The sequence below is a fragment of the Argentina anserina genome, chromosome 7 (assembly GCF_933775445.1).
Source record: "Argentina anserina chromosome 7, drPotAnse1.1, whole genome shotgun sequence".
NCBI classification, from domain to species: domain Eukaryota; kingdom Viridiplantae; phylum Streptophyta; class Magnoliopsida; order Rosales; family Rosaceae; genus Argentina; species Argentina anserina.
The window spans coordinates 10,863,679-10,889,325 of record NC_065878.1 but is presented as its reverse complement, the minus strand read 5'-3'; the positions used below and the strand labels follow the sequence as shown (position 1 = coordinate 10,889,325).

The following is a 25,647-nucleotide window of genomic DNA, read 5'->3' as shown; positions in this document are numbered from 1 at the left end:
CAAAGAAGCTCCACTAAAGCACTACTAAGGTACTATGTTGCACGGATACGGACACGGCGACACGACAAATCTCAAAAACTCATTTTTCGATACGGTTCTAACACGGTAAATTAAAAATAATTATATTTTTTAATACATAAAATAAATTAACAATACCACTATAAAGTTGTAAAAGCTCCGCCTTTGATACTCCATTACTTCCACTCTCATTGTTAGTTCACATCTAACTACTTCTACTGCAATAATCAATACTCAACAATCTACTGAAACTAGAATACCCGAGATTTCTAATCTTGATAACCGACACATTATGACTAATTAATAGATATTTTCTTTAAATGTCGAAAAATGTAGTTTAATACGTTGATATTAAACTACACGTCGCCAATTGTTCAGAAATGTCTTAGGAATATTTTTCCGACGCTCGAATTCATTTTTACGAATTTCTAATGTTTTACTTTGTTTTAAAAATGTTTTTCAGTTTGAGTTTTTAATTTATGGTTTAAGGGTCAGCCCAACCTCTTCCTCTTAAAATCCATGACCCGAGCCCAAGGTCCTAGCCCATTTTCCTTAATCCCAAGACACACACTCTTCTTCTTCACTTGTGCGACAACTAGCATCGCTCTCACCTCTTCACCACCGAAGGCATCTGTACCCTCTCTAAATCGAGTCGCTACTCAGGTCGGATCCAATCCAGTCGGAGCACCACGATCCCACAACAGCCGCCTTGTGGATCGACACGACGTTCCTGGAACCACGACCAGCAGCCACATATCCACACCCAACAACCACCATAGACATGTCACCCATGATCACCGCCGCCCAGGCCAGAAAGGAACAAGCCAAATCCCAACAGTCACCCTGTTTTCCTCCACCCTTGCACCACAACTCGCCATCGCAAATTAATCCCCAAACTGAAGGAGAATCATCAACCGAGGATGCGATTCAATCGAGATCCAAAGGGATCGACAAGATCTCGTCCGACGACAGAGGGAGGGGCTCGCCGCTGGACAGTAATGCAGTCTTGCATCGGTCAACGTATTGGAAAGAGTATTATCAGATACGCCATGTGCCTCGTCCGATACAAAAAAAACGTGTATCGTGTCGTATCGGCGTGTCCGAATGTGTCGGACACGGCGACACGCCTCTAAGTGCCGTATCCGTGCAACATAGCTACTGTAACTACTCCAAATATACTTTAGAGATATAATCATGACGGGCATTGTGATCTCAATGATTCTTGTGCTAGCCGTGCTTAACCTAATGGTGCATCAAGGGGAGGCAGTAGACTGCAGACAAGTGACGACGTTGTTGATGCCTTGTGATCCATACTTGACTGGCATGGCAGCTGAACCCGTAGGGAAGTGCTGCAGTGGGGTTAGTGAGATCAAGGCACTTACCCCGACCACGGAGGACAGGCAGGGTGCCTGTGAATGTGTTAAGACCGCCGCTGGTCACTTACCCGATATTGATCAGACAGCAGCTGCTGCACTCCCAAGCAAGTGTAAAATAGATATCGGAATTCCAATCTCACCAGATACCAACTGTCAGGAGTAAGCTTCTCATTATTTCACAATCGAATCGAACAAACCCGGCCTAGCATTTCCACAAACATGAGATAACAAATCCAGTCTTTCACTAAGATTTCAGAGCATTCTCAATATTTAATATTATGCCTTGAAGATTAGCTCAGTGGTAGAGCGCGCCCCTGATAATTGCTACGTGCTATATGTTCCTTATATTTCGCCTATGTTACATATACATGCATATAATGCAATGTCGTACTGACCATATATTCAAAGTTTCAAACTTCTTAACTAGTATTCCATTTTCCTTTATTCATGACCAAATGAGATGGAGGATTGATTATCATCGACAACAGGAAATAAAAGCAAGCAAGCGCAGATGCTAGCTAGCTAGCTAGTATTGCTATTTCCTTCAGATAACGCCATTATAGAGTTCGTGCAACAGAAGAAATGATTGTTTATGAAAATAAATGAGATATATCAATTGTATTGTTGTAGGAAATATGAAATTGGTATACTCATTTATTGCATAATCCCTTTATATATGGAGAATATTACAATGGTAATTACATCGTACATTACGATGAAAATAATGGCTAAACGTTACACAATAACTATTGAATGCTAATCACTTAATCACACATAACGTGTTTTTCCTTCAACACTCTCCCTTGTGCCGAGTCAATGGTAAAATGGTGCATAAGTTGTTGCCTCATTAAAAACTTTGTCAAGTATCAAAAACCAAGTGAGAGAAAAAAAAACCTTTATCAAAAGGAAAAAGAGTACAACACACCTACTACAATTGGGAATAACATATATCTGCTAGGCTCCTCCGGATGTCTGTACATCCCCCTGATTTCTACATAAATCATAGGAGTTTTGATAATGTTTCATTTGGTACGTGTTTCTTTACGCATATTTGGTGACAACTTGAATAGTGTTCATTCTCAACATGTTGTTTTCTCTTTCATGTATATGGACTAAATAAGCCTAAATCTTTAGGTATTATTGTTGCATGGGCACATAACTATACAACAAAGAGGTCGAGTCTTGCATATTGTGTTAAGTGCAATAATGATATGTGGAATCTCATTTCCCAACACTTAATCGTCATCTTTCATTTAGATGAAAACAGATTTATCTTTAAAGATTTCGATTAATCATGAGAGTTATAAAAGCCTCATTTTAACCTTTTAGAGTGTTTGAAACCGATTGATGGTTGTTTACCAATATTACAGTTCTGGAGATCCATTTTGAGACTGTGTCTTTCCAAATATCTTTTTCATTCTTGACTTAGGATTCGCAATAGCGACATCTTTTTAGTTCATCAAAAGTTTGTGCAAATTCATATTGAATACACAATGACATAATTCATCTGATCCATATTCGAAATCAAGTATTTACTTCGTGAACGTTTCAATTCCTAATGTAGTGCTACGTGGTCTAGAGCCACTTCTTGGTGAAGGAAGTCTGTTCTAGGACTTTCATGTATATCTCTTAATTTTGATCATCATATAGATATCTTATTACCACGTACATTCATAAGCTGCCTTTGTCTTTTTCAGAAACTACCAAACTGATAAGGTAGTGGAGTGCAATGATATCCATTACGAGAATATTTCTTTATGGTCCATTATAAATGAATATATTCTCATAATCGATTTAGTGTGTTAGTGAGAGACCTTGCGTCATAAGATGAGTCTAAACTCTTTTTCTCATTACGCATCCTAACAAAGACATATGATATGGTTTACACTTGCGGTGTCGGCTTCACCTGCCCAAATACCTATCTCTTTGTTAGTGAACCTTAGTTCATGCTGTATCACTTCTTTCCATTAGGCCAAAATTACTACGTTGGTGTTTCTCTACGAAGTATGGTTCGATATCAAGATTCAATATCCTATGTCCTCATGTGGTTTGTATTTGTAGAGATCTATATAGTTTCAAGGATTTGTTCTAACATATGAGGCGTCCTCCAATGATAATCAAAATCCAGAAAACTCATGAGGTGGATTAGAGATTATATAGGGATCTATGGATCCAGTTGTGCCAAACTCGTCTTCTTCATTCGATCGAGTATTTATCGGACCTAAGGTGGCTTCACCCTCTTTGTTGGAGATCCACGACCTATGACACCATTTATGTTACTTTATGAAGTCACCATATGCCCAATTTCTCTTGGGTGGCGTCATGTCCTCTTCTTAGGACAAACCTTGCAAGCATATTTGTAGTTAATATCTGTGATCTACTCACTTTGTGCAATAGTGGGAATCAAGATGAGACACAGTAGAGAAAAACCATGACAATTCATATCGTTCCAGTTGAACATTCCCTATTCTTATCTCCCCCTAATGACGGAAAGATTATCTCATCAAAGTGATGACATTCCACATATTTAGCAGAAAAAGAGATCGCTTGTCAAGGTTGCAATATGGCGGACTATCTGTATGCTCGTCTCCAATAATAACACTTATTCACATTAATTGGCTTCACCATTATGTGATGTGGCATCGCAATTTGACACATAGGTTAATCTGGTTGGGCTCAAAGATTGTAGATCCGTGTCAATCCTGGTGAGCTCAAGTATTTCAATCCTTCAATGTCATTGATTGCAATTCCGTTTACAATGATGGTGATGGCTGAGCATACATGAATAAGAGGTGTTTGCAAAAAATTACATTACCCTAAACAGAAATATTGGTGCGCATTACCACTATTAAGACTATTAATGTAGTCGTTTTTTGTGAGACCAAGTGGGTTTCTAATTAGCATAAGCAATTGTTTTAATAGTGAATGGTGTTATGACACGTGACCAACGTGTTAACATATCAACAAACACCATAAAGTATTTAATGTGTCCGCAAGTTGGTTGAATCAATCCACATTATTTTCATTGGATTCAATGTATGAACATAATAAGAATGCATGTGTCCTTTTCATAGGATTGTCTCAATCCTAATTTCTTTAAGTGATAGGCTTTGAATGATTAGGTTTACATAAGTAATCACAATGGTCATAATAAACATAATATATAGTTAGTGCATATACTTGTGCATCAAACATTTCTCGGTTCAGCCTGAGGGGAGTGACGAAATATGGGGATGAAATCACATCTTCAATTTCTCCATAAAATTATATTATAATTTTTTTACAGTTCTTTATTTCTTTTGTTCTTGCTTCTATTTATCTAAAACATGAGTGTCTGTATGCAATTTCTTGAATATATAGATACACATGTCACGACTTGGGGTCTCAATGAACATGTCAAAACCCAAATATGTTAGAAAAAAAGTTCATTTTCTTTTTATGTTGTCGGATTCAATTAGCGGTTGCATATAACAGCTAGGTAGACATATAACTTCTGTATTAGTCGGTTACATCTGCAGTCATTAGAGATAGTGCAAAAGAAGTTAATTGTAATCTCAGTTATTCTTTTCACATGAGAAAGTCGTTGACATAAAAATATTTAAAAATGTAGAATGGTTCGATAGCATCTTGTTGGCTCTTGTTACATAAAAATAGAATATAAACCCAACTTCTTTAGAGTAAGGATTAAATACTTGTGACACCCTATACTTTAGGTGTAAAAACAGTTTTGCCCTTCTACTTTCAAATTTAATCTGTATATCCTTTAACTCTTATTTTTTAACAGTTTTGTCCATTCCGTTAGTTAACCGTAAAAAAATTCCGTTAAGCCGTTAAAATATCTAGAATACCCCCAATTCAAATAAGATTTTATTTATTTCTTTTCTTATGCCTTTTTTTTTCTCTTTTGGTTTTTCTTTTTGTTTTTCTTGTTTGTAAATTTAATTCATCATATGTGCTATTAAATATATATAATTGTAATCAATAAAAATTATCAAATTAATTGTAAACATCTTATAACCAATTGGATAATGCCTAAAATGACATGTGAGTGCCAGTACTCAAATCAAGTTAGAAATTTCCTTTATATTATGATGCTCTACAAATATATTTTGATTATTTTCTACAATGCTAAGACAAGAAAGACTTCTACTATCATAACCATACTTTGATGCCAAAATAGTTTCAAATTATTTATTTCTAACTTAATGTTAAGCAATTGTCATTAATTCTCCTCTTACTGCACAAGCAAATTAACAAAATTTCCAACAATGGGTGCTTGGAACTAAACCTCTTGTCGTACGACAAAAATTAGATTATAATTGGAAACAGAGTACAATTAGTAATAAAGTTTTCAAGCAATGCATTTACTATCATTCGCTCTAAGTTTGAGTTTTGAAGCACACCTACGTGAGGAGAGCCATTCCATTTCACTTGTTTTACATATGCTCCAAGTTCTCGCAAGCGTTCAACAAAATTACAGATAACTTAATAGGGAACAAGATCGACATTATCTTGTTTACAATTAATTTGATAATTTGTGTTGATTACAATTATATATATTTGATAGCACATATGATGAATTAAATTTTAAAAAAAGAAAAACCAGAAGAGAATAAAAAAAGGCATAAGAAAAGAAAGAAAAAATCTGATTTGAATTGGGGGTATTCTAGACATTTTAACGGCTTAATGTAATTTTTTGATGATCAACTAATGAAATATTGGACAAATTGTTAAAAAATAAGAGTTAAAGGATATACAAATTAAATTTGAAAGTAGAAGGACACAACTGTTTTTACACCTAAAATATAGAGTGTCACAAGTATTTAATCCTTAGAGTAATTTGATAGAATCGTAAAAACGATATTTCCATACCATAAAGTATGTACATTGTGAATCTCAAAGGATTATAAAATGATAGATCATATTAATATTCTTAGTTATATTCACAGTTATAGTATTATCGTTCTTCATTACTAGTACTATCGGGATCACTTGATGCATTTCTTTGCATTCAATTATTTACGTTATACTAATATTTTGTGAAGTTGCTTTACTTTATGCGATACTTTGTAAAGTCAAAATATTGAAAATCGAACCACGTATATCTTTGATTAATATTCAAAGAATCTCAATTCATTGAGAAAAATTCATACCCTTAGTTATATGTCAACGATTGCATCAAGGTCTTGTCCAATCCAAATATACTTTAATAATAAAATTTTAGGCATAAGAACCATTACAATAATATCTTGGAAAAATAAGGGCAGACATAAAATTAAAGTCTAGAACCTCATAGCTAGATCCTTATCGCTGTTTTGAATTGAAATTATTTTGAAGTCATGTTATTTGACAATGAATATTCTTTTTTGAATCGTCCTACTGTTATTACTCTATATTATCTTTGTAATAGGGCGTTGCATTGCATTGCTCATGCATTACTCTATATACTCGCTCGATCAATCGTTTGTAGCTGCATTTGACACCACTGCCATGTAAATTATAACGATCAAATAACTGTGTTAGTGGCAGATCTAGCATCAAAAATTAGGTGAGCGGCAAAAAATCTATTAAGACTAGTGATAAGTCAATATATATTTCTTACGTACTATACAAAAGAGTTAATAACATCTAGGTGACAACTTTAAGAGATTGATAAATGCAACTAATTAATTTGGCTAGAGAACGCTAATGTACATGTTGTAGAAGTCCAAAATCCATTTATATCATCATCAACTAATATTTTTCCTTTTAATTAGAGGAGTGCTAGGGCGCCATAATATGACACTAAATCTGACGCCGCAATCTTACGTGACTTGCCACGTCACATTGTCATATCAACTATTAAAATTATATAAAAATGTCATTTTAAATAAAAAGACAATCATATGCTTGTTAATCCAACGGTTCTAAATTATTATAATTTTTTTTGTTTTTTTATCATTTCTTCTTTTTCATCACAATAATGTTTCTAAAATACAATTTAAAATTTTGAATTGCAAGGACTATTGCGGTAAGCCTTAGGGTAGCAAGAATTAAGTCTTTCATATCCAGGCCGTCTGAAGAACAATCAGAAAAACAAGAATAAGAATGGGAAGAACCATCCGAGATATGATCATCATAATCATCCTCCATGCGAGGGTTACGTTCTTGTGGTTTTGGCAAGAAAAACTCATGGGACAACTAAAACCTCCACGGTTCTTGTCGTTTTGGAGGGAAAAACTCATGCGGCAATTTAAACCTCCACGATGGACGACAAGCGAAAGCTATTAATTGAGAATAAGCACAAACAAGAAGCATAACGAATCAATGGCTCTGAGTAGTGAGTACCGAGTTGATGTTTAGATCTATAGGTATTTATGGGGAAGCGGATGCTTGCAGAATAGAACTGAAGTCTACTAGGAATCTAGGATTATATTAGATCAAAATCCAATTGTACTTGGATTAGTAACTTGGTAGGGATTACAATACAATTTCTTGTCGCACAAGGTTTCAAAATCTGACTAGTTTTTTCTTTTTTTTATTGAACTACCGTAACATTTCGACACAGTACATTATGACTAGTAGGTCTTGGAGTCCGGCCATTATGAAAAATTAAGGATAGCTATATATCATGTTTGAAGCGTATAATTGTACACCACATACCTGTAGTTAGTTTAGTTGCATAATTGTTGGACGGTAATAGTTGGACCTAATTGTATGTAAATAATATATTGTCACAAGTTTGATCTATAATTAAATAGACATACAAAACCATACTCAATTATACGCTTCAAACATGATATATATAGCTTTCCTTAATTTTTCATAATGGCTGGACTCCAAGACCTAGACGCCAGCTAGCAGAGCCGCAGAGGCACTTTAGTTTGATATGTGCTCATGTACGGTTCATCTGCTTGGGTTTACAAGTTTTGTGTGTGTGTGCTGTCTGCACATGGGTTTGAGCTATTTGAAAATTTGGATGTAATATACCGAGAAAAAGAAGTTAAGGCTGAGTATGAAATTGTTATGGAACAAGACTGAAAGGAGTTTGGTATTGATTAATTTTTGTTTATAGAGATTCAGTACCCAGAAAACATGGTCATAAACAACATGCAATAGCGAACGAAATCAACGAATTGAAGAGAGATGAACAGAAGATTAAGAAAGTAAACCACGACGCAAGAATCACGTATAGTACGTTTTTGGTCTCGCATGCATACAGCTTAAAATAGCTGAAGCACGTAATTAACTACGTACAAGTGTACAACGTAGTCGAATGTGCAACACAGATTCAAATGCTTAATCGAACGTCTTTCAAGTTTCAAAGCTGAAGTCCTTGCGGGTTTTTTCTCGGTGGTACTTTGCATCCGCTTGAATTGAAGCCCTTACGAATCGAAGTTAACAAAGATTCAGACAAGTTGCTCGTACAAACACGGCAATCCTTCCGTCCTGAGTAGTTCACCCATCCGTACAGACAAGGCGAGCAATATACATGTCCACATGAAGTCAGAACCGGCTCCCTTGCCATGTTCATACACACATTGCAGCCAAAATATGAATATGGGTCAAAATATGAACATTGCGGTGGATGAGTCGAACCCTTTAAGGGTGTTTCAACGCAGCTATCAGCATGTACATGAGTGCTAGAGCTCGAAGAGCCAGATGTTTTGGCTTGAGGAGTAGTGGGATTAGCGTTAAGAGACATGAAGAAAGAGGTTCCCTTCAAAAGTGCAAGCCTACGCCTCAGTTACTGTTGTTTACGATGCTCAAGGCGAAGGAAGGAAAGCCATGAATCAGATTTGGAGTCGTGTTGAGAAGTACTAGCAATGCTAGGTTGAACCAGGTGAGAGGACTTGCTAGTAGGAGCACGAAGTGGATGGGGCTCCCAAGAATAAGAGAAATCGGAGACTTCAAAATAGTCCAAATGAACATCATCATCATCATTTTTCATATGCTGGCGATCACCATCACTAGGATGATTGGCCTCCCACGTATAAGAAAAATCTTGATAATCATCATCTTAATTGGGCATCCTATAATCCGTGGTTGGATCGCCGGTATTGGAAGCCATCGGTGACAATACACCAAGAAACCAAATTAAGCAGATCGAAGTATCGAAGAGAAATAGTGAGAGCTTAACTACAGGGGATATTCTTTCACTGTAACCCATGTATTTATACAATTGAATTCCTAGAAAGAATTTGGATAAAATGCAGTTCCAAAGTGCAAATTTTAGCATGCCTAAAATTCCTAGATGGCTTAGGAAGTACTGCACTTGAACCAAATCCTAAAATTTATAGGACTAAAATATCTTACTCCATACCAACTAAGTACCACCGTTTTTTTTTTGAAACACCTTTAGCAGCTTATTATGTGAAAATAATGTATAATTAAGGGCCAGTACGGCAGTATTTGATATAGTTCCAAATTTGGGTGATTTATTACCAAATTATATGCATCTTGTAAATGGGTCGGGTAAAATATTCGGGCCGAAGCTCAATGGATCAGTTCAATTTCCTTCTGGGCTGTCTCTATAAACTCCACCAGAAAGAGAAGAATATCGATTCTTTGCCGCTTCTGGCGCGCACAGTGACTCTTCCTTCCCAAAGTAAGTCCTCTCTAAATTTTCTTAGCATTCATTTCAGTTTTGATTTCCAGCACTTGAAATCCCTGATGGGTTTCGTTTTCAGAACACTTTGTGATGCATTTAAAGCTGTTTGTGAGATCTTAACTCTGATATAATTTGTTGGCATACTGCCCAATCTCCTTGGGTTTTTACCGTTGATGAGAGAAATGTAAGTAAAGAACTTACGAGTAGCTTATTTTTGTTATATAATTAAGCAATTTTAATGCAGTTCCACAAATTGACCCACCATTCTCATGATATATTGCTGGGTTCAGACATCTGAACATCCTGTTCCTGAAACATGAAGTATTTAAAAGTTAAGAATTTTATCTCTTCAGTTATTTAGTTAAGATTGAACTTGACAAGTATTTAGTCTGATTGCTGATTGACTTGTGTTTTTGATTACTGTTGTTGTTGTTCCCTGGTTACTGTCTGAATATGTCATACCATTATTTCTCTGAGCTTAGTAATTTCTAACAAACCTATGGCAAATTTGACAAATGCCAAATTTTTTTTTTACAGTTTATTTGTTCATGGACCGCTGGCGTGGAGTTCTAAAGGTCCCATTGCATTCTCGTCCCGGGACCTGCTACCGTGTTGCAGCATCTCTCAAATTTCCGAAACACTAATAGTGAGTCTGTAAACTCTACTTTCTTATAAACTCTTGCACGTTCTTGGCATGAATGAATGAATGAGTATGTAAACCTTTTGTTTCCGGCAATCAACTTGATTATCCTGAGATGCAAGAGTTCCTGTTCTCTCCTAAAATATGGAATTATATTAATACTGGTTTTCTTTCTGTCAGGACAGATCCTTCCCCCTCAGATTTTTGCATTACTAGTAGTTTACTACATTGCGTCTCCTTTCTAACATTGCAGAATGCCGTCTTTACTGAGTCTAAAAGTTTTCCTCGAGGCAGGTTCCCTCAGCAAATGCCATCTTTTTCGGAGGAGACCGAGTTGCAAACACTGGTAATGAGGTTGTTGATAGGTTATCAGACTTGCAAAATATAGCTGAAATACTGGTTTCAAAGATTGGTAGTTCAGTCAATGCTTGGGTTATTGAAGCTTCTGACTTCAATGGGCCTTTCACTGTGTACAAGGACTTCATACCATCTGTTAGTCAATGGGGAGAGCCAAAGTCATACAACCCTGTTGGATCTCCAGCTTCTGGATCGCTTACTTCTCTCTTGTCAAGCTGCCTGGAAGAGGTAAAATTGTAACCCTATTGGCTCTTAAGAGTTTTAACTGTCTTGAACTCTTGATAATATGAAATTAACTAAAGATATCATTGTGATCTAGTTGAATTCTGGAATATTCTTCTATTTGATTTTTAGACACTCATGCTGCCCTAAGAACAACACTTCTCTGGAAAAGAGTAGTGGTCATGCTTGACAAAATAAGCTCTGGATCATTGTGATCGTTTATGAGGCAGGTTTAAAATTAGGAATTGCACAAAGTCGATGCTATTATTTTTACTTTGATGGTTGATTTAACTTTAATTCTTGTTAACAATAGATGATTCTGGATCCAAATTTGTAATTATGGCAGGTGAGGAGTAACCTAGTGAGACTGAAAGCACTGCCCTCACCAGGAATATCAACATTGCATGTTGCTCAACCTAAGACATTACTTTTCGGTTTTAGCAAGGGCGGAACTGTGCTTAACCAGATAGTTACCGAACTTGGCTTCTCAGATATTGAAACCTCTGAAGGTGAGCTCATGGATGAAAAGAAGATTAATATGGAAGAAGAGCTTCATACCATATCTAGAACAAAGGAAAGTCTTTTGAATAGCATCAGAGAGATACATTACGTGGATGTTGGATTAAATTCACCTGGTTCTTATATCACTGACCATAGTGCGGTTGAGAGAATCTCCAAATGCCTAACACAAGTAGGTACAGGGATCTGTTTTATTATTCATGGAACACCCAGGCAATGGTGTGACAACAAATGTTCGTGGATATGCGATGAAAAAAACAAACTGGTTCAACTGCTTGAAACTGCAGCTCAGAAAAGTGGTGGAAAATTACAGGTCTGTGAGAAATTATATTTTGCTAATATGCCATCTGATTTGCAAATGCATTTTGAAATAATTGAAAAGTTGGATGTCAGATAACCAATATAAAGTACAAACCAGGATTATTGTAACTATGCTATCAAGAATAAAGTAAGTGAAGTGTGTGCGATTATGTAGTGATTGTTTTTGAGAGTTATATTATGACGAGCAGTGATTATCAAACAAATGAATGTTTTTAATTAGTTGTAGTACTTCTATCCATGTAAATCATTATCAGGGCTTAGCCAAGAATTTTTTAAGTATGGCAATTACATAAAATTGTTATGGAAGACAAAAAATCTTCACCCTATCGATTTCTTTCATATAAGACCTGTTGCATATCATAGGACATGTTTTATGTAGCCTACATTATTTTAGCCTTAAATGTGCTGAGCCAAATCTTCTTCATAGAAAACCTACTTTAGTTGATTTAGTATTTAGACCGGGAAAATCGTACAATTTCTGAAACTGTGTTCTATGGATTGAATCCGCAGTCAATTCTATTTCCAATGGGTTGCTCAGTATTTATGTAAATGATAGTAGAATGACCTTTATTTGTTCTTTGAGTTTTCTGCGGCAAAGTATCTAGAAACTAGGATATTTTTGCATATGCTTCAACTGTATGAGGCCATACTCGGCTATCTTTTAGACCTTGAGGATGATAGAAGGAATACAGCAGCTTCCAATTGGAGTGTTAGGAGTGTTTTGTTTAAGCTGTGTGTGTTTTCGTGAGTGTTGATTGATAGTTTATTATTATGTAATGGCTCATACAGACGTTCCTTAGTTATATATATTTCTCCTACATTCTTTTAATCCAAACTACGTTTCCTTCCTTTTGCAATTTGTCTGTTAGAGAATGTCAAAGCTTTTAAATTTCTCCAATATAGTTTGGTGCATCATGCCTTGTTAGTGAAAACTTTAGAGGCTCGATTATGTTTGATAATCTTATCTGTTGGACAACTTAGAATCTCGTCATACCGGAAAATTTTAAGCTTCTAAATTTCTGCAATGAATAAGTGGCATTGCATCCAGCTATCCCGGCTAGTTTTGTGGTTGTCCTGAAGAATTTACATTCAAAGTTGTGCATGGATGATGGTTGTTTTCTGTTTGTTCTGCAATGGTGATAGTGATGATTAAATTTGTTTGACTTATCAGCTAGGAAGGTAGTGATCAAAGGACAATACGCAGTCGATCAGCTGGCCTGTACGGTTGTACCTTCTAATGTGTGTTAATCAAACACCCTTCAGGAGATTGAAGAGCCAAATAGCCAGAACAAATCAAATAATAAACATATAGAATGTGACTGGGGTACTTCAGAGTTTTTATCTTTTACTTTTGATGACACTGCAACTCTTTTACCTCGTCCCACCGAGATTTGAAGTTTTGAACCCATCATCGTAGCTTATAATATGAAGCGTGAATTGTAAGATGGAAGAGTGTAATTTTCACTCCGAAAATTAAACTAAGTAAAATTTCACAGAACGAGACGGATCAATACCTATGACTACTAGGACGGTAGAACGTTTAAGGTTCTTATAGGGGGGTAAAAACTGAAAACGATGAGACCAAAGTGCAGCTACAAATGGCGGCAAAGTTAAACATCCATTTTGAATATACAAATGAAAACGGAGCGTCGGTTGCCGCCGAGAAGAGAATACCCTTCTGCAGTTCTGCTGGCATTGCCGGCTGAGAAGGCGTGCATGTCATCTTCCTTATGGATTTGTTTCGATCATTTCTTTATTGGATTTGTTCTCGGGCACAATCCAAAACCAGGGCCATTGCTGCCTTTATATATATGTGTCGCCATTTCTGCAGTTCTGGGAAGAGTACTGGTATTGCACTCCACAGTGTTTGAGCTTATTGCCTCAACGAGAGCTGGAAGGATAACGACTGATCAGTGGTCACGGTGGGTTTTGGAGGATTGAGGCAGCTTCATGTTGTAGGTGAGTTCCGTTCTTGACTTCTTGGTTAGTTAGTTAGTTACTGGTATGACAATTGTGATTATGTTTCAAACTTTCGATTGCATTTTTGTTATCTTTTGAGTTATTTTCTTTTCTGGATTATGGAAATGATGGAATGGATGACAGATTCCATATAGACTAATAGGTAGAGAGTTGAGGCCGGAGAATATCGAAAATGGTTGTGAAGTCGGTTGAACTTGATGTGATCAACAAGGAATCTGTTGACTTGGTATGTGTAGTCTAGTACAGCTATAGGCTTATAGCCTTGATTAGTTTGCTCAAGTTAAGTCTTCCTCGCCAGTCTTGTTTTGATACTAGTTGGGGTTGATTTATGCAGGAGAATGTTTCTTTGGAGGAAGTTTTTGACCATCTTAAATGCACTAAAGATGGTTTAAGTTCTGATGAAGTTAAAGAGCGGTTGGAATAATTTGGTTACAATAAGCTCGAAGAAAAGAAGGTACGAAAAAACAAATGTTAAGCATGATGCTGTGTACCTTGGTTATCGTTACTCTTACTCCTTGATTGTTTTACTTTCTTTTTATATATAGGAAAGCAAAGTTTTGAAGTTTTTGGGGTTTATGTGGAATCCTGTATCCTGGGTCATGGAAGCTGCAGCTATCATAGCTATTGTTTTTACCCATGGAGGGGTAAGTTAACAAATATAAACCTTGCTATTTTCGTTTCCTTTCCTATAGAATTGAGAATATCAAGTGCAAAAAAAAAAAATTTAATAATAATAAAGGTAATCATTCTCATGTTATGACTAAACAGAGAAAAAGAAATATGGTGTAGTGAATTGCAGATCCTAGATGGTGGCACAAATTATTATTATTATTATATATTTTTTCAGAAAAAAGAGGCTGATTATCATGATTTTGGTGGCATCATCGTCCTACTTATCATCAACTCTACCATCACTTCTATAGAGGAAAACAATGCAGGCAATGCTGCTGCAGCTCTTATGGCTCGGTTGGCTCCAAAAGCAAAGGTCTTTATCTGTAGAGTCTACTTTTGTATAAGTTAGTCGACTACAGCTTTACCTGCCATCTATTATTTTATTTACTGTTGAATTTATATCCTATGTTAACCTAATAACCTTACATGGGTCATTTACTGATCAACACTCCTCACGTAGATCTAATTGAATAACTGACAATATGTTATAACATCCAGTAAGAAACAATGAATTTAACTCTGGTTTTATTGTCTTCTTATGATTTCCTACCAGGTCTTGCGTGATGGAAAATGGAGCGTAGAAGATGCTGCCATATTGGTTCCTGGAGACATAATTAGCATCATACTTGGAGATTTTGTTCCAGCTGATGCACGTCTTCTTCTTGAAGGAGATCCTCTGAATATTGATCAGGTATCTCGTTATATGATGAGTACTTATGTCATTGGCATGTTAATTATGGTGTTGAGAAAACTCTATTCATAATTCAGTCACGAATCTACCACTGTGATTCGTTCTGCATTTGTTCAATTGCTGTTGGGATGGTTATTGAAATCATGGTAATATACGGAATTCATGGGAGGGAGTACCGTAGTGGTATTTATAACCTACTTGTTCTCCTAATTGGTGGAATCCCTATTGCTATGCCAACTGTCTTTCCGTAACAATGGCAATTGGTTCACATTGCTTGTCCCAGCAGGTTTGCGAAGTTACTTTGGAGATTGATTTGGAGATGAATGTAATATCTGAAGAACTAGTAGCATCAAGTCGTGAATGCAATACACACTAATGCAACATCAAAATAATGGCAGTTTAATTTATGCAGGGTGCCATAACCAAGAAAATGACCGCCATTGAAGAAATGGCTGGAATGCATGTGCTGTGCAGTGATAAAACAGGGACACGCTTAACAAGCTCACAGTAGACAAAAATATGATCGAGGTTATACTCTTGTCCATTAATCTCATTTTAGTGTTTTACCATTTACCGAGTACTGAGTCACTTCACTGAAACATTCCTATCTGGTAAGTCAGTCACATCACATGAAGTTGTAAAACTGTAGCTGGTTTGGCCTTCATCTGAGAGAAATGCTCCAAGAGCTACATATCCTACAGACTTCTAAATATGGTGCTGTCAAACTTTCTATGTAGTAACGTTTCTTAGGTAATGAGCGAGCGAATAAGGAAGTGTATTGGTAATGCTAAAACCCCAGTATGAATACAAATTTAAAGAAATGTCAGCTAACTTGTCTTCCCAGTACATAAATGCAACTTATGCTGTTTTCTTTATCTAAGTTCATCATATACTAATTTTTAATTATTTTGGTTGGGAAGGTCTTTGCCAAAGGTGTTGACAAGGATCAGGTTATACTTATGGCTGCAAGAGCATCAAGGTTTGAGAATCAAGATGCTATTGATACTGCTATTGTCTTGATACTTTCAGACCCTAAAGAGGTACTTACTGATCATTCTTTCTAAACCATTCCATCTTGTGTTTTGATCAAATTATGTAGTGATTTTTATTTAAACTTTTATGTCAACTAGGCACGAGCTGGAATTAAAGAAATTCACTTTCTTCCTTTCAATCCAACTGATAAAAGGACTGCGCTTACATATATTGATGGTGCCGGTAAAATGCACAGTCAGTAAAGGTGCACCAGAACAGGTGAATATAATCATAAACATGTATCAAGTACTCCTGTAAGGCGTTCCACAATTTTTGAATCTAATCAAGCATATCCTTGTAGATTATTAATTTGGCCCATAATAAAACACAAATTGAAAAGAAGGTACACAAGATGATTGACAACTTTGCAGAACGTGGACTATGATCCCTTGGTGTTGCTCGCCAGGTAATTATTTTCTTATGAAATTTACATTTTCTAGTAGGCATATTTTGTTTAGATTCTTAATACGGAGAAGATGATATTCTCCAGGAAGTGCCTGCAGGAACAAAAGACAGTCCAGGTGGGCCCTGGGAATTCATTGGCCTTCTCCCTCTCTTTGACCCTCCTCGCCATGATAGTGTTGAAACAATAAGAAGAGCTCTGGAACTTGGTGTCAGTGTTAAAATGATCACAGGTACACGACTGGATTTTTCTGCTTTTACTGGTCTCTATTTGTCATATGGGTGCAGTCTCACCAGCTTTCTATGCACACCAGAGGCTTGCATGGTAACTTGTTTTATGTGGTTTTTATTTGATATTGTTAAGCTCCATTCTTAAATTATATTCTGGTAGATGATTCTTATAGGTGTAAAGGAACGAGGAAATAAAATGAAATTCTTACTATTTTGTTATACTGTAAGCAAAAATGAAACTTTCTATCTACAAGATATGTTACCTTCATGCATCGACATTGTAGGCAACCAATTGGCAATTGGTAAAGAAACAGGAAGGCGACTTGGGATGGGGACAAACATGTATCCTTCTTCAGCTCTGCTTGGTGAAAGTAAGGATTGGGGATCTTGCTAATATTCCCATTGATGAACTCATTGAGAAGGCTGATGGTTTTGCTGGTGTCTTTCCTGGTTAGTCTTGTTCTTTCATTATTCAATCCCTCAGGCTTGGATTTTTTTCCCAATTTCTGATGATAACTGTATCCTTCAGAGCATAAATATGAGATTGTGAAACGATTGCAAGCTTGAAAGCATATCTGTGGAATGACTGGTGATGGAGTGAATGATGCTGCCCGTAGTGCTTCTGATATAGTTTTAACAGAACCTGGATTGAGTGTAATCATTAGCTCTGTGCTAACAAGCCATGCTATATTCTAAAGAATGAAAAACTATACGGTAATCTAAGAACTGCTAGCTACAAGATCCGAACATGATTTAGTTAAAATCATTAGCTGTGCTGCAATTTACAACAAATCTTTAGTAACATATTTTTGAAATTGATTTTTGTCCTTCTCAGATATATGCTGTCTCAATCACCATACGTATTGTGGTAAGCTTCTTTTTTATGACAAAATCTTCTGTATAAAATTTCTGGAACGTCTGTTGTCATATGGATTTGTATATTTACAGCTAGGGTTTATGTTGCTGGCTGTCTTCTGGAAATTTGACTTCCCTCCTTTCATGGTTCTTGTGATTGCTGTTCTTAATGATGGTTAGCTACTTAGCTTTACTATTCCCTTTGCGTTCATTTGATAGGATTTTCATGACATCCATCCTTTTGTAACCGAACCCTGTCTTTTAGTTGCCAACATCACCTAACATGTTGCTTAATTTCTTTTAGGTACTATCATGACGATATCTAAAGATAGAGTCAAGCCATCTCCATTTCCTGACAGTTGGAAGCTCAGTGAAATTTTTGTAACTGGGGTTGCCCTTGGTAGTTACTCGGCACTGATGACTGTTATATTCTTCTGGGCAGCCTATCAAACTGATTTCTTTCACGTAAGTAGTCTCCCTAAACTATTCCTTTCTGTTTTGAAGAATTTGTGAACTTTTTGTTGTTGGCTGACAAAATGGAGGGTGCCCTTTCAGACTAATGCAGAGAGCCACTGAAGCCTTAATTTTAATATATGTTTTTGTTTGTCTAGACTGCCTAGACATAGTTTGGATCATCCTCTGCCATATTGGTTGGATATTTTTAAGTTTTGTAGTACTATATTGACCTATGACCCTGGCGTTCTCCCTTGCAGAAACATTTTGGTGTGGAAAACTTTAATCAACATAAGCTTGATATGAAAAAGCCTTCTATTTCTACTCCGGTAAAAGAAAAGTTGTCTTCTACCTTGTATCTCCAAATCAGCACCATCAGCCAGGCTTTAGTATTTGTTACTCGCTCCAGGGGATGGTCGTTCACAGAAAGACCAGGCCTTTTGCTTGTAGTAGCCTTCATCATTGCTCAACTGGTACTAGATTTCAGTGAACTTTATGCTTCAAAAATAAAAAGTTATGGTATTAGATATTTAGATACTCTCAATGACGAGACTCGCTTATGCTCTACATGACTTTGCAGATTGCTACAGTATTATCTCCCACCGCTACCTTGAAATTTACAAATATAAGAAGTATGTTGGACTGGTGTTATTTGGCTATTCATCATTGTCACTTACATGCTACTTGATCCTATCAAATTTGCTGTGGGCTACGCACTCAGTGGACGGGCATGGTGCTTAGTAGTAGACCAAAGAGTGCGTAAATCTTACTTTATCCAGATTAGACAGTGATACGTTTCTTAGTAATTTAGTGCAAAATGACCATGAATGAATAACCTTAAAAAACTTTAAAAAAATTATGACACAAAAACTACTACTGGTGTTCCAATATCCCTGGTTATCCTCAATATTCTGTTTACCTTAAAATTCAAACCTTATTTGTATCAATTTATGCTGTTTACCAGACTGCATTTACTAGCAAAAAGGATTTCGGAAAGGAATCTCGCGAGGCTGCATGGACAGCTGAACAGCGAACATTACATGGATTGCGATCTGTTGATCACGGTAAAATATTTTCGGAGAAGAGCACTTTTAGGGACATTAATCTGATGGCAGAAGAAGCTAAAAGGCGCGCAGAGATTGCGAGGTTAGTCTTTACGATGTTAATGGTAGAAGTTTTGTTTTCCCTCATTTCTTCAGTTTTACAGTTCTGGTTACTTTGCAATGTGATATTTGCACAGGTTAAGGGAGCTCAACACTCTCAAAGGCAAGGTGGAATCTTTTGCGAGGCTGAAGGGTTTAGATATTGATGCCATGAACCAAAACTACAGTCTAACTTTGTATTATCCTTAATTCCTTATATACCTGTACATATATCTTTCTTCTGTTTTTGTCATCATATATATACTTACCATGAACTAGCAGGATTGGAGTAAAATTAAATGTATTTCATTTACTTCGATCATGATGTTACTTTTATATGACAAGTCAGATTGAATTATTTCTCCTATGTATGATGTCATGATGTTCGGAAGAAAGTGTCCAAACTTTATTGATACTGCATTACAAATTCATATCTTACACAAATCTAAGTAACACAAGTATACAACGCAAGCAAAATTAAAATGCAAGATAGTACTCATCTTCTGCACCTTCTCATCCTTCTCACAAGCTTGGTCAGCATTCCAACAGTCTCGATGAACTGCTCATCCCATTTTGCGATCGCAACGTCTGCTAGAACTACTCCCACCACCAACCCACTCCCTAAACCTGCCAAAGCAAATATCCAGTCCACTTTAATTCCAGAGCCCTCAGGATCTGATATTGAAGGTGGAAGCAGAATCCCCTCAGGATTCTCACATTTCTTTGGCAATGGATCTCCACATAATCCGGGATTTCCCTCAAATGAAGTGATGTCAAATGTTGAGAATTGATTTCCACCTGGTATATGACCTGTGAGATTGTTGTGACAGACATTGAACTTTGCCAAGAACCAAAGCTGTGAGAGTTGCTGAGGAATCTGTCCTGAGAGTTGGTTGTGCGAAAGGTCCAATGATTCAAGCAGTGTCAAGTTGCCGAACGATGACGGAATGCGGCCGGTGAAAGAGTTATTGGAAATATTAAGCGAGCGAAGCCCCTTAAGTTTCCCAATGAACTCAGGAATGTTCCCTTCAAATCTGTTGCTGGAGATATGGATGGCTACGAAGTCCTCTTGAATCTTTGGATAGTGTATCTCAATGCCCTTGTTTGTTATTGTGATGGAACACTGTAAGTAATAGCTATAACTATCAGGAAAACTTCTCTTATGTGAGAGAGAGATACCTCTGATGGCATAACTAGAGAAGATGTATTCAGCTGGAAACTCGCCTCTAAATCTATTGTAAGACAGATCAAGAATCTGCAACTGGGGAAACTGAACAATATTCTTCTTAGGCTGCCCGATCGCACCATAGAACCCATTATGGCTCATTGCCAATATTTTCAACTTCTGAAGACTTCCCAACCAGATAGGGAAAACATCATCGAATTGGTTGTTTGACAGAACAAGAAACTCGAGTGTTGCGCAATTCGCCAATGACCTTGGTAATTGCCCCTCCAAGTGGTTATGACTAACATCAAACATGCTCAGACTGCTGCCTCTGTTGGTGAATGTTTCAGGAAGAATGCCATGAAATGAGTTGTTTGCAAGATTGAGATGTTCCAGAGCATCACTAAAGTTTCCGACACATTGTGGTAACATGCCACTGAATTTGTTGCTTGACAAGTCGAGGTAACGAAGATGACTCAGATTGCAAATCCATGGGGAAACATTTCCAGTCAAATAGTTGTTTCCGAGGTTTAGAATTTCAATTCTCGCATTCCCTAGGCATTGCGGAAGAAGACCACTCAATTATTTATTCGACAAATCAAGGTGGAACAAAGAACTCATATTGCAAATCCATGGCACATGACCGGAATTTTGAGAAAGGCTTCTTAACGTTTCTCCATTGGCAAACATATCTTCATTGAAAGATAGATCGATATAATATTACTTAGACAGTTGTGAAATTTCAGATGGCACATGACCAGAAAAGCCTGATTAAGAGAGGTTGAGATACCTGAGCTTTGGGAAGTTACTAATAGTAGTCGGAATATGAGAGGAATTGAAATCATTGTCAGCAAGGTTGAGCCTCTCAAGATGAATAAGGCGGAAGAGGGAGCTGCTGGAGTTGATAGAGCCATAGAGACAACTGCTACAAAGATCAACGCCAATCACTTGACCAGAAGCTATCTTTATAGAGATGAATCAGATGATAGCCCCATAATTTATCTTTGATTGGTGAAATCAAGATAAAACGGAAGGTGGTATTTATAGAGTATGCAACCAAGAGAAATTATGTAATTATGAGGTACGAAATAGCTTCTTCTTCTTTTTAGTTTAAGTTGACTACGATTCTTTCGTCAAGCCATAAATTGCAAGACTCCTCCGTATAAGTTAAGTTGGAAGTCTAAGTCCTCCGACAGTCCGACTTGTGAGATGGGGTAAATGAAATTAGTTATAATATGAACGCATTTCCGTACTAAGAGAACTATGTCTGCACTCTGAGTATTTCAGACCGATCGTTGAACACACTAGCTTTCATGAAGAATAAGTAATCAAGATCAGTGGTTGGAGCTAAATCAAGCAATCAAGATGCACAAGACTTACTAAAGAACCATTGTGTGGTTCGAGTTAGTTCACAACTCTTTACGTTTGAGGTTAAGAAAAAAGACATTGATTAGGATTATATGATGGACTATAGACCAAATTGCAGCGTCTAATTCTCTTATCTTCATGCAACTTAATTTCAGAGAGCCTCCGTCTGACTGTCACTATAGGCTTACATCATTTCACTTGGTCTTCATCATATCACTTGGTCTTAATTGCTTTGATTCAACATCTTTTGATCTTTCCACATTGTGATTTCCTTTTTTTTTTTTAGTCTATGAAATTGACAATTCCAAACTAGCGGGTCTAGTTGCATAACTCTTTTCTACGCAAATGAGAAGTTCTAACTCATCAACTCAAGGACGAGTAATTGTTCAGTAATTTACGAAAATAGTATGTTGATGATTTGTTTGTCCCCAATTGGCTAATTCTGTTGGTAAATGCAATTCTTTCATGTTTAGGTACAGATGCAACGAGAAAAGTTTAAGCCGAACAATATAACCTTTTTGGGTCTTCGGTCTGCTTGTAATCATTGTGGTCTAGTAGAGGAAGGAAAATTTTGGTTTAGGAAAATGGAATACTTTGGGCTCATTCCACAGATTGAGCATTATGGTGGTATGGTAGATCTTTTAGGAAGGGCAGTGTGCTCGGAGGAAGCTGAGAAGTTGATCAAGAGCATGGCTTACGATGTCCATGGATTAATTTTTAGTTCCTTTCTTTTTGCATGTGGGTATTATGAGGATGTCACAAGAGCCAACAAAATTCTAGAGCCAGCCATCAAACTGGAGCCATGGAATGCTGGAAATTATGTCATGCATGTTGATAAACTTGTTTGCGAGAAAAAGAAAGTGGAGAAATGCAGACAATATGAAAAGTTTGATGTGGAAGAATCAAGCTAATAAAGAGGTTGACAATTGTCTAAATATCACATATCGACATCATATCAGTTTTGAAAAAAGAAGAAGATATATCGGGAATATGTCGGATTTTCTAATTTTCAATTAAATTTAACATATTTATCAATTTTACTATAAAAAGTACCAAATAAAAATACACAAATAGTTTCAAATAATGAAAAGAAGTGTCTAAATAAGAATTGAGGCAAACATGTAGTGGTTTGACTTCACATATAAAGATGAAGGTTTGGCGTGATGACACTTTTGCTTTCCTTGATTAAGATTTTGGCATTCGAATATGAAGTTTTTGCGTTCTAAGAAAATGAAGTTTTTCATTGATTTAAGACGCAACTCGTCGTAATTATAAGTTTAGATATTTTTGTAATAACCCGAATTTTTAGAAACTAAATGTCGAGTATTTTCAAAGTTTGTGAAATTAATTCAAGACGACAATTGGAGCTTTGCGACATTTCGAAACGAAAACGGAAACGTTCTCGGATCGTTTAATTAGAAAACGTAACGTTACCGCAACGTATAGATCGACTTTTATTCCGTCGCTCGGTTACAAAAACTTCCTTCACGAAAGTCGTAGAGCTCATCGATACGAGTTCGTGGACACGTCACGCGTTCGAATCGGACGTTGGACGCGAAAGTTATTAACGTCGGAAGTTCGTTTCCGATTTTGGAAATAGTATAAAAAGAAGTAGAGGAGATTAAAAATCAGAAAATCAGTTTTTTTCCAAAAATCCGCTCGGGTACTGTTCACCAGAGCTCGGGTACTGTTCACCCGACCCAAAAACCTTCTCCGGCCGATTTCTCCACCATCCGACATCGCCTCGTGTCGTGCCACCTATCAAACTGACGGGCTCGACGATCTCCATCTTTTGGGCTATGCCTTGCACTCCGGCGACAACCACACACGGTGTGGCAACCGCCGGAAGTTACTGCTGTGTCGGCGCCGCCTCCTCCGGCCACCATAGCTCGAGATTCTTGGGGGGTTTTGCTTGTCTCAGTCCCAGCAACATTCCCACAAAAGGAATCGAGCCAAATCGAAGTGTAAGTACCCGAATCAAAATTTCAATTTCTAGGGTTTGTGAATAGTGCCGAATTTATGTTATTCGTTGTTTGGATTGTTTAGGCTCGGATTTAGACCTTGGTATCAACTAGGAAGTTGTTGGAAATGTTGTTTAGGTTGTGGTGGTGAAATTTGGTGATGATTGGTGGCGGTCGGTGAACAGTCACGCCGCATGAATAGTAAATGTGAATAGTGACGACGCATGAATAGTAACTGTGAATAGTGATCTGTAACTGTGAATAGTGATCTGTAATAGTACCTGTGAATAGTAATCTGTAACAGTAAATGTGAACAGTGGCATGGTAAAACAGTACTGTGAACAGTGTTTTGGCAAAACATTGACTGTAAACAGTGATTTAGTAAAAACAGTGATTAGTAAACATGAACAGTGTTCCCGTGAAAAATGTTTTATGAACAATATTTAGTTGTGCTGAACTCGCCACCTATTATTTTAAGTATCATTTTCTAAGCATTTATCGTGCTATTAGGTGACTGACGAAACGAGTGAGGAAATTACTTTCAGGGTCGTGGAAGTTGCACGCAGGAAAGAGGGTGAGTAAAATCTCACTTATTTACGAATCTACCTTGCGGAGATTCAAGATTTTGCAAAATATTAATGAATGAAATACGACATGTATATGATATAATGGATTATATATATATTGTACAAATGGTAAATATGTACATATATATATAGTTTGCTATATTATATACTGTTAGGATTTCATTTGTGAATATGATCACAGTGGTGATGAGAATTATATATTGAGCATGTGATGCGATTTGTACAAATAATGAGTAGATTATTGTACGTGGTTTTAACGTTGAGAATTGTTAAAACGTTTTGTCTTCGGACGTGTTTATGAAATATGACATGTATATAATAAAGTGGATTATATATATATTGTATAAATGGTAAATATGTACATATATATATAGTTTGCTATATTATATACTGTTAGGATTTCGTTTGTGAATATGATCACAGTGGTGATGAGAATTATATACTGAGAATGTTGATGCAATTCGTACAAATAATGAGTAGATTATTGTACGCGTTTATGTCTTCGGACCAGTCTTCGGACGTGTGTGGCATGTCAGAACCTAGCCTTTGGCCGGGCGAAAGTTACGATACAGTTAGAGCTCTAGTCTGTCTGCCAGACATGGGTAGCGAGGAGGTTGCCCGAAGTCGGACGTTGGGTAGCGAGGAGGTTACCCAATGTCGTGCGTTGGATAGCGAGGAGTTGCCCAATGCCGGCGGTGTACGACGTGAGGGGTAACAGAGGTGTACCAGCGCTCATTAGTACCCGTATTATAAATGCATTTGGGTAAACAGAGGGGTTGCCCAATTGCTCATGAGTACTTTCATTTTCATATTTTCGGGACAACCAGATGGGCCGTCCTTTTACTCATGGGTGCATTTATATTTGTTGATTTGTGGATTTCCGTATATATTGATATGCGTGTTATGTTTTTATTTTACTCATACGAGCTGTAAAGCTTACCGGGTTTGTGTTTACAATCCCGGTGCACCAATTCGATGGTGTAGTGGATAACTCCGCAGGTGTGGATTAGCGGGAATTGACGGACTACTGTGAGAACTTGAAGTTATTTATTTCCAGCTGGAGCG

The 25,647-nt window shown here is 36.9% G+C and overlaps 4 protein-coding genes and 1 pseudogene across 7 annotated transcripts; 4 read left to right on the top strand and 1 right to left on the bottom strand.

Annotated features, from left to right (window-relative positions):
* Positions 1-1,212: 1,212 nt before the first annotated feature.
* Positions 1,213-1,557, top strand: LOC126803569 (non-specific lipid-transfer protein A-like). The gene has a single exon (XM_050531353.1). The coding sequence runs from the start codon at positions 1,213-1,215 to the stop codon at positions 1,555-1,557; it is 345 nt and encodes a 114-aa protein (XP_050387310.1).
* An 8,967-nt stretch (positions 1,558-10,524) lies between these two features.
* Positions 10,525-12,979, top strand: LOC126801884 (uncharacterized). 3 transcript variants are annotated; one of them, XM_050529362.1, is made up of 4 exons: positions 10,525-10,694; positions 10,805-10,970; positions 11,102-11,209; positions 11,550-12,979. In XM_050529362.1, the coding sequence occupies exons 1-4, from the start codon at positions 10,687-10,689 to the stop codon at positions 12,117-12,119; spliced, it is 852 nt and encodes a 283-aa protein (XP_050385319.1). In that variant the 5' UTR covers positions 10,525-10,686; the 3' UTR covers positions 12,120-12,979. The 3 variants fall into 3 exon arrangements, with proteins under 3 accessions (XP_050385319.1, XP_050385320.1, XP_050385318.1); XM_050529363.1 differs by having other exon boundaries at positions 10,526-10,694; positions 10,810-10,970; XM_050529361.1 differs by having other exon boundaries at positions 10,580-10,970.
* Positions 11,938-19,858, top strand: LOC126801876 (plasma membrane ATPase 1-like; annotated as a pseudogene).
* Positions 19,859-19,883: 25 nt separating this feature from the next.
* On the bottom strand, positions 19,884-21,665 carry LOC126801881 (receptor like protein 26-like). 2 transcript variants are annotated; one of them, XM_050529359.1, is made up of 2 exons: positions 21,457-21,665; positions 19,884-21,220 (listed from the first exon to the last, which is right to left on the bottom strand). In XM_050529359.1, the coding sequence occupies exons 1-2, from the start codon at positions 21,578-21,580 to the stop codon at positions 19,998-20,000; spliced, it is 1,347 nt and encodes a 448-aa protein (XP_050385316.1). In that variant the 5' UTR covers positions 21,581-21,665; the 3' UTR covers positions 19,884-19,997. The 2 variants fall into 2 exon arrangements, 1 of the variants encoding a protein (XP_050385316.1); XR_007672885.1 differs by having other exon boundaries at positions 21,095-21,358; positions 21,457-21,596.
* Positions 21,666-22,379: 714 nt separating this feature from the next.
* Positions 22,380-22,945, top strand: LOC126803568 (pentatricopeptide repeat-containing protein At2g44880-like). The gene is made up of 2 exons (XM_050531352.1): positions 22,380-22,412; positions 22,508-22,945. Exons 1-2 carry the CDS (start codon positions 22,380-22,382, stop codon positions 22,943-22,945), a joined length of 471 nt encoding a protein of 156 aa, XP_050387309.1.
* The last annotated feature ends 2,702 nt before the right edge of the window (positions 22,946-25,647 follow it).

What these genes read in the sequence shown, in the direction of transcription:
- LOC126803569 (XM_050531353.1), top strand. Translation starts at nt 1,213, where the DNA reads ATGACGGGCATTGTGATCTCAATGATTCTTGTGCTAGCCGTGCTTAAC.
- LOC126803568 (XM_050531352.1), top strand. Translation starts at nt 22,380, where the DNA reads ATGAGAAGTTCTAACTCATCAACTCAAGGACGA. An exon ending in ACTCATCAACTCAAGGACGA is followed by an intron (nt 22,413 to 22,507) that starts GTAATTGTTCAG and finishes TTTCATGTTTAG; the next exon opens with GTACAGATGCAACGAGAAAA.
- LOC126801884 (XM_050529361.1), top strand. Translation starts at nt 10,740, where the DNA reads ATGCAAGAGTTCCTGTTCTCTCCTAAAATATGGAATTATATTAATACT. An exon ending in AGACCGAGTTGCAAACACTG is followed by an intron (nt 10,971 to 11,101) that starts GTAATGAGGTTG and finishes ACTGTGTACAAG; the next exon opens with GACTTCATACCATCTGTTAG. An exon ending in TGTCAAGCTGCCTGGAAGAG is followed by an intron (nt 11,210 to 11,549) that starts GTAAAATTGTAA and finishes TAATTATGGCAG; the next exon opens with GTGAGGAGTAACCTAGTGAG.
- LOC126801881 (XM_050529359.1), bottom strand. Translation starts at nt 21,580, where the DNA reads ATGGCTCTATCAACTCCAGCAGCTCCCTCTTCCGCCTTATTCATCTTG. An exon ending in AGTAACTTCCCAAAGCTCAG is followed by an intron (nt 21,221 to 21,456) that starts GTATCTCAACCT and finishes CGCAATGCCTAG; the next exon opens with GGAATGCGAGAATTGAAATT.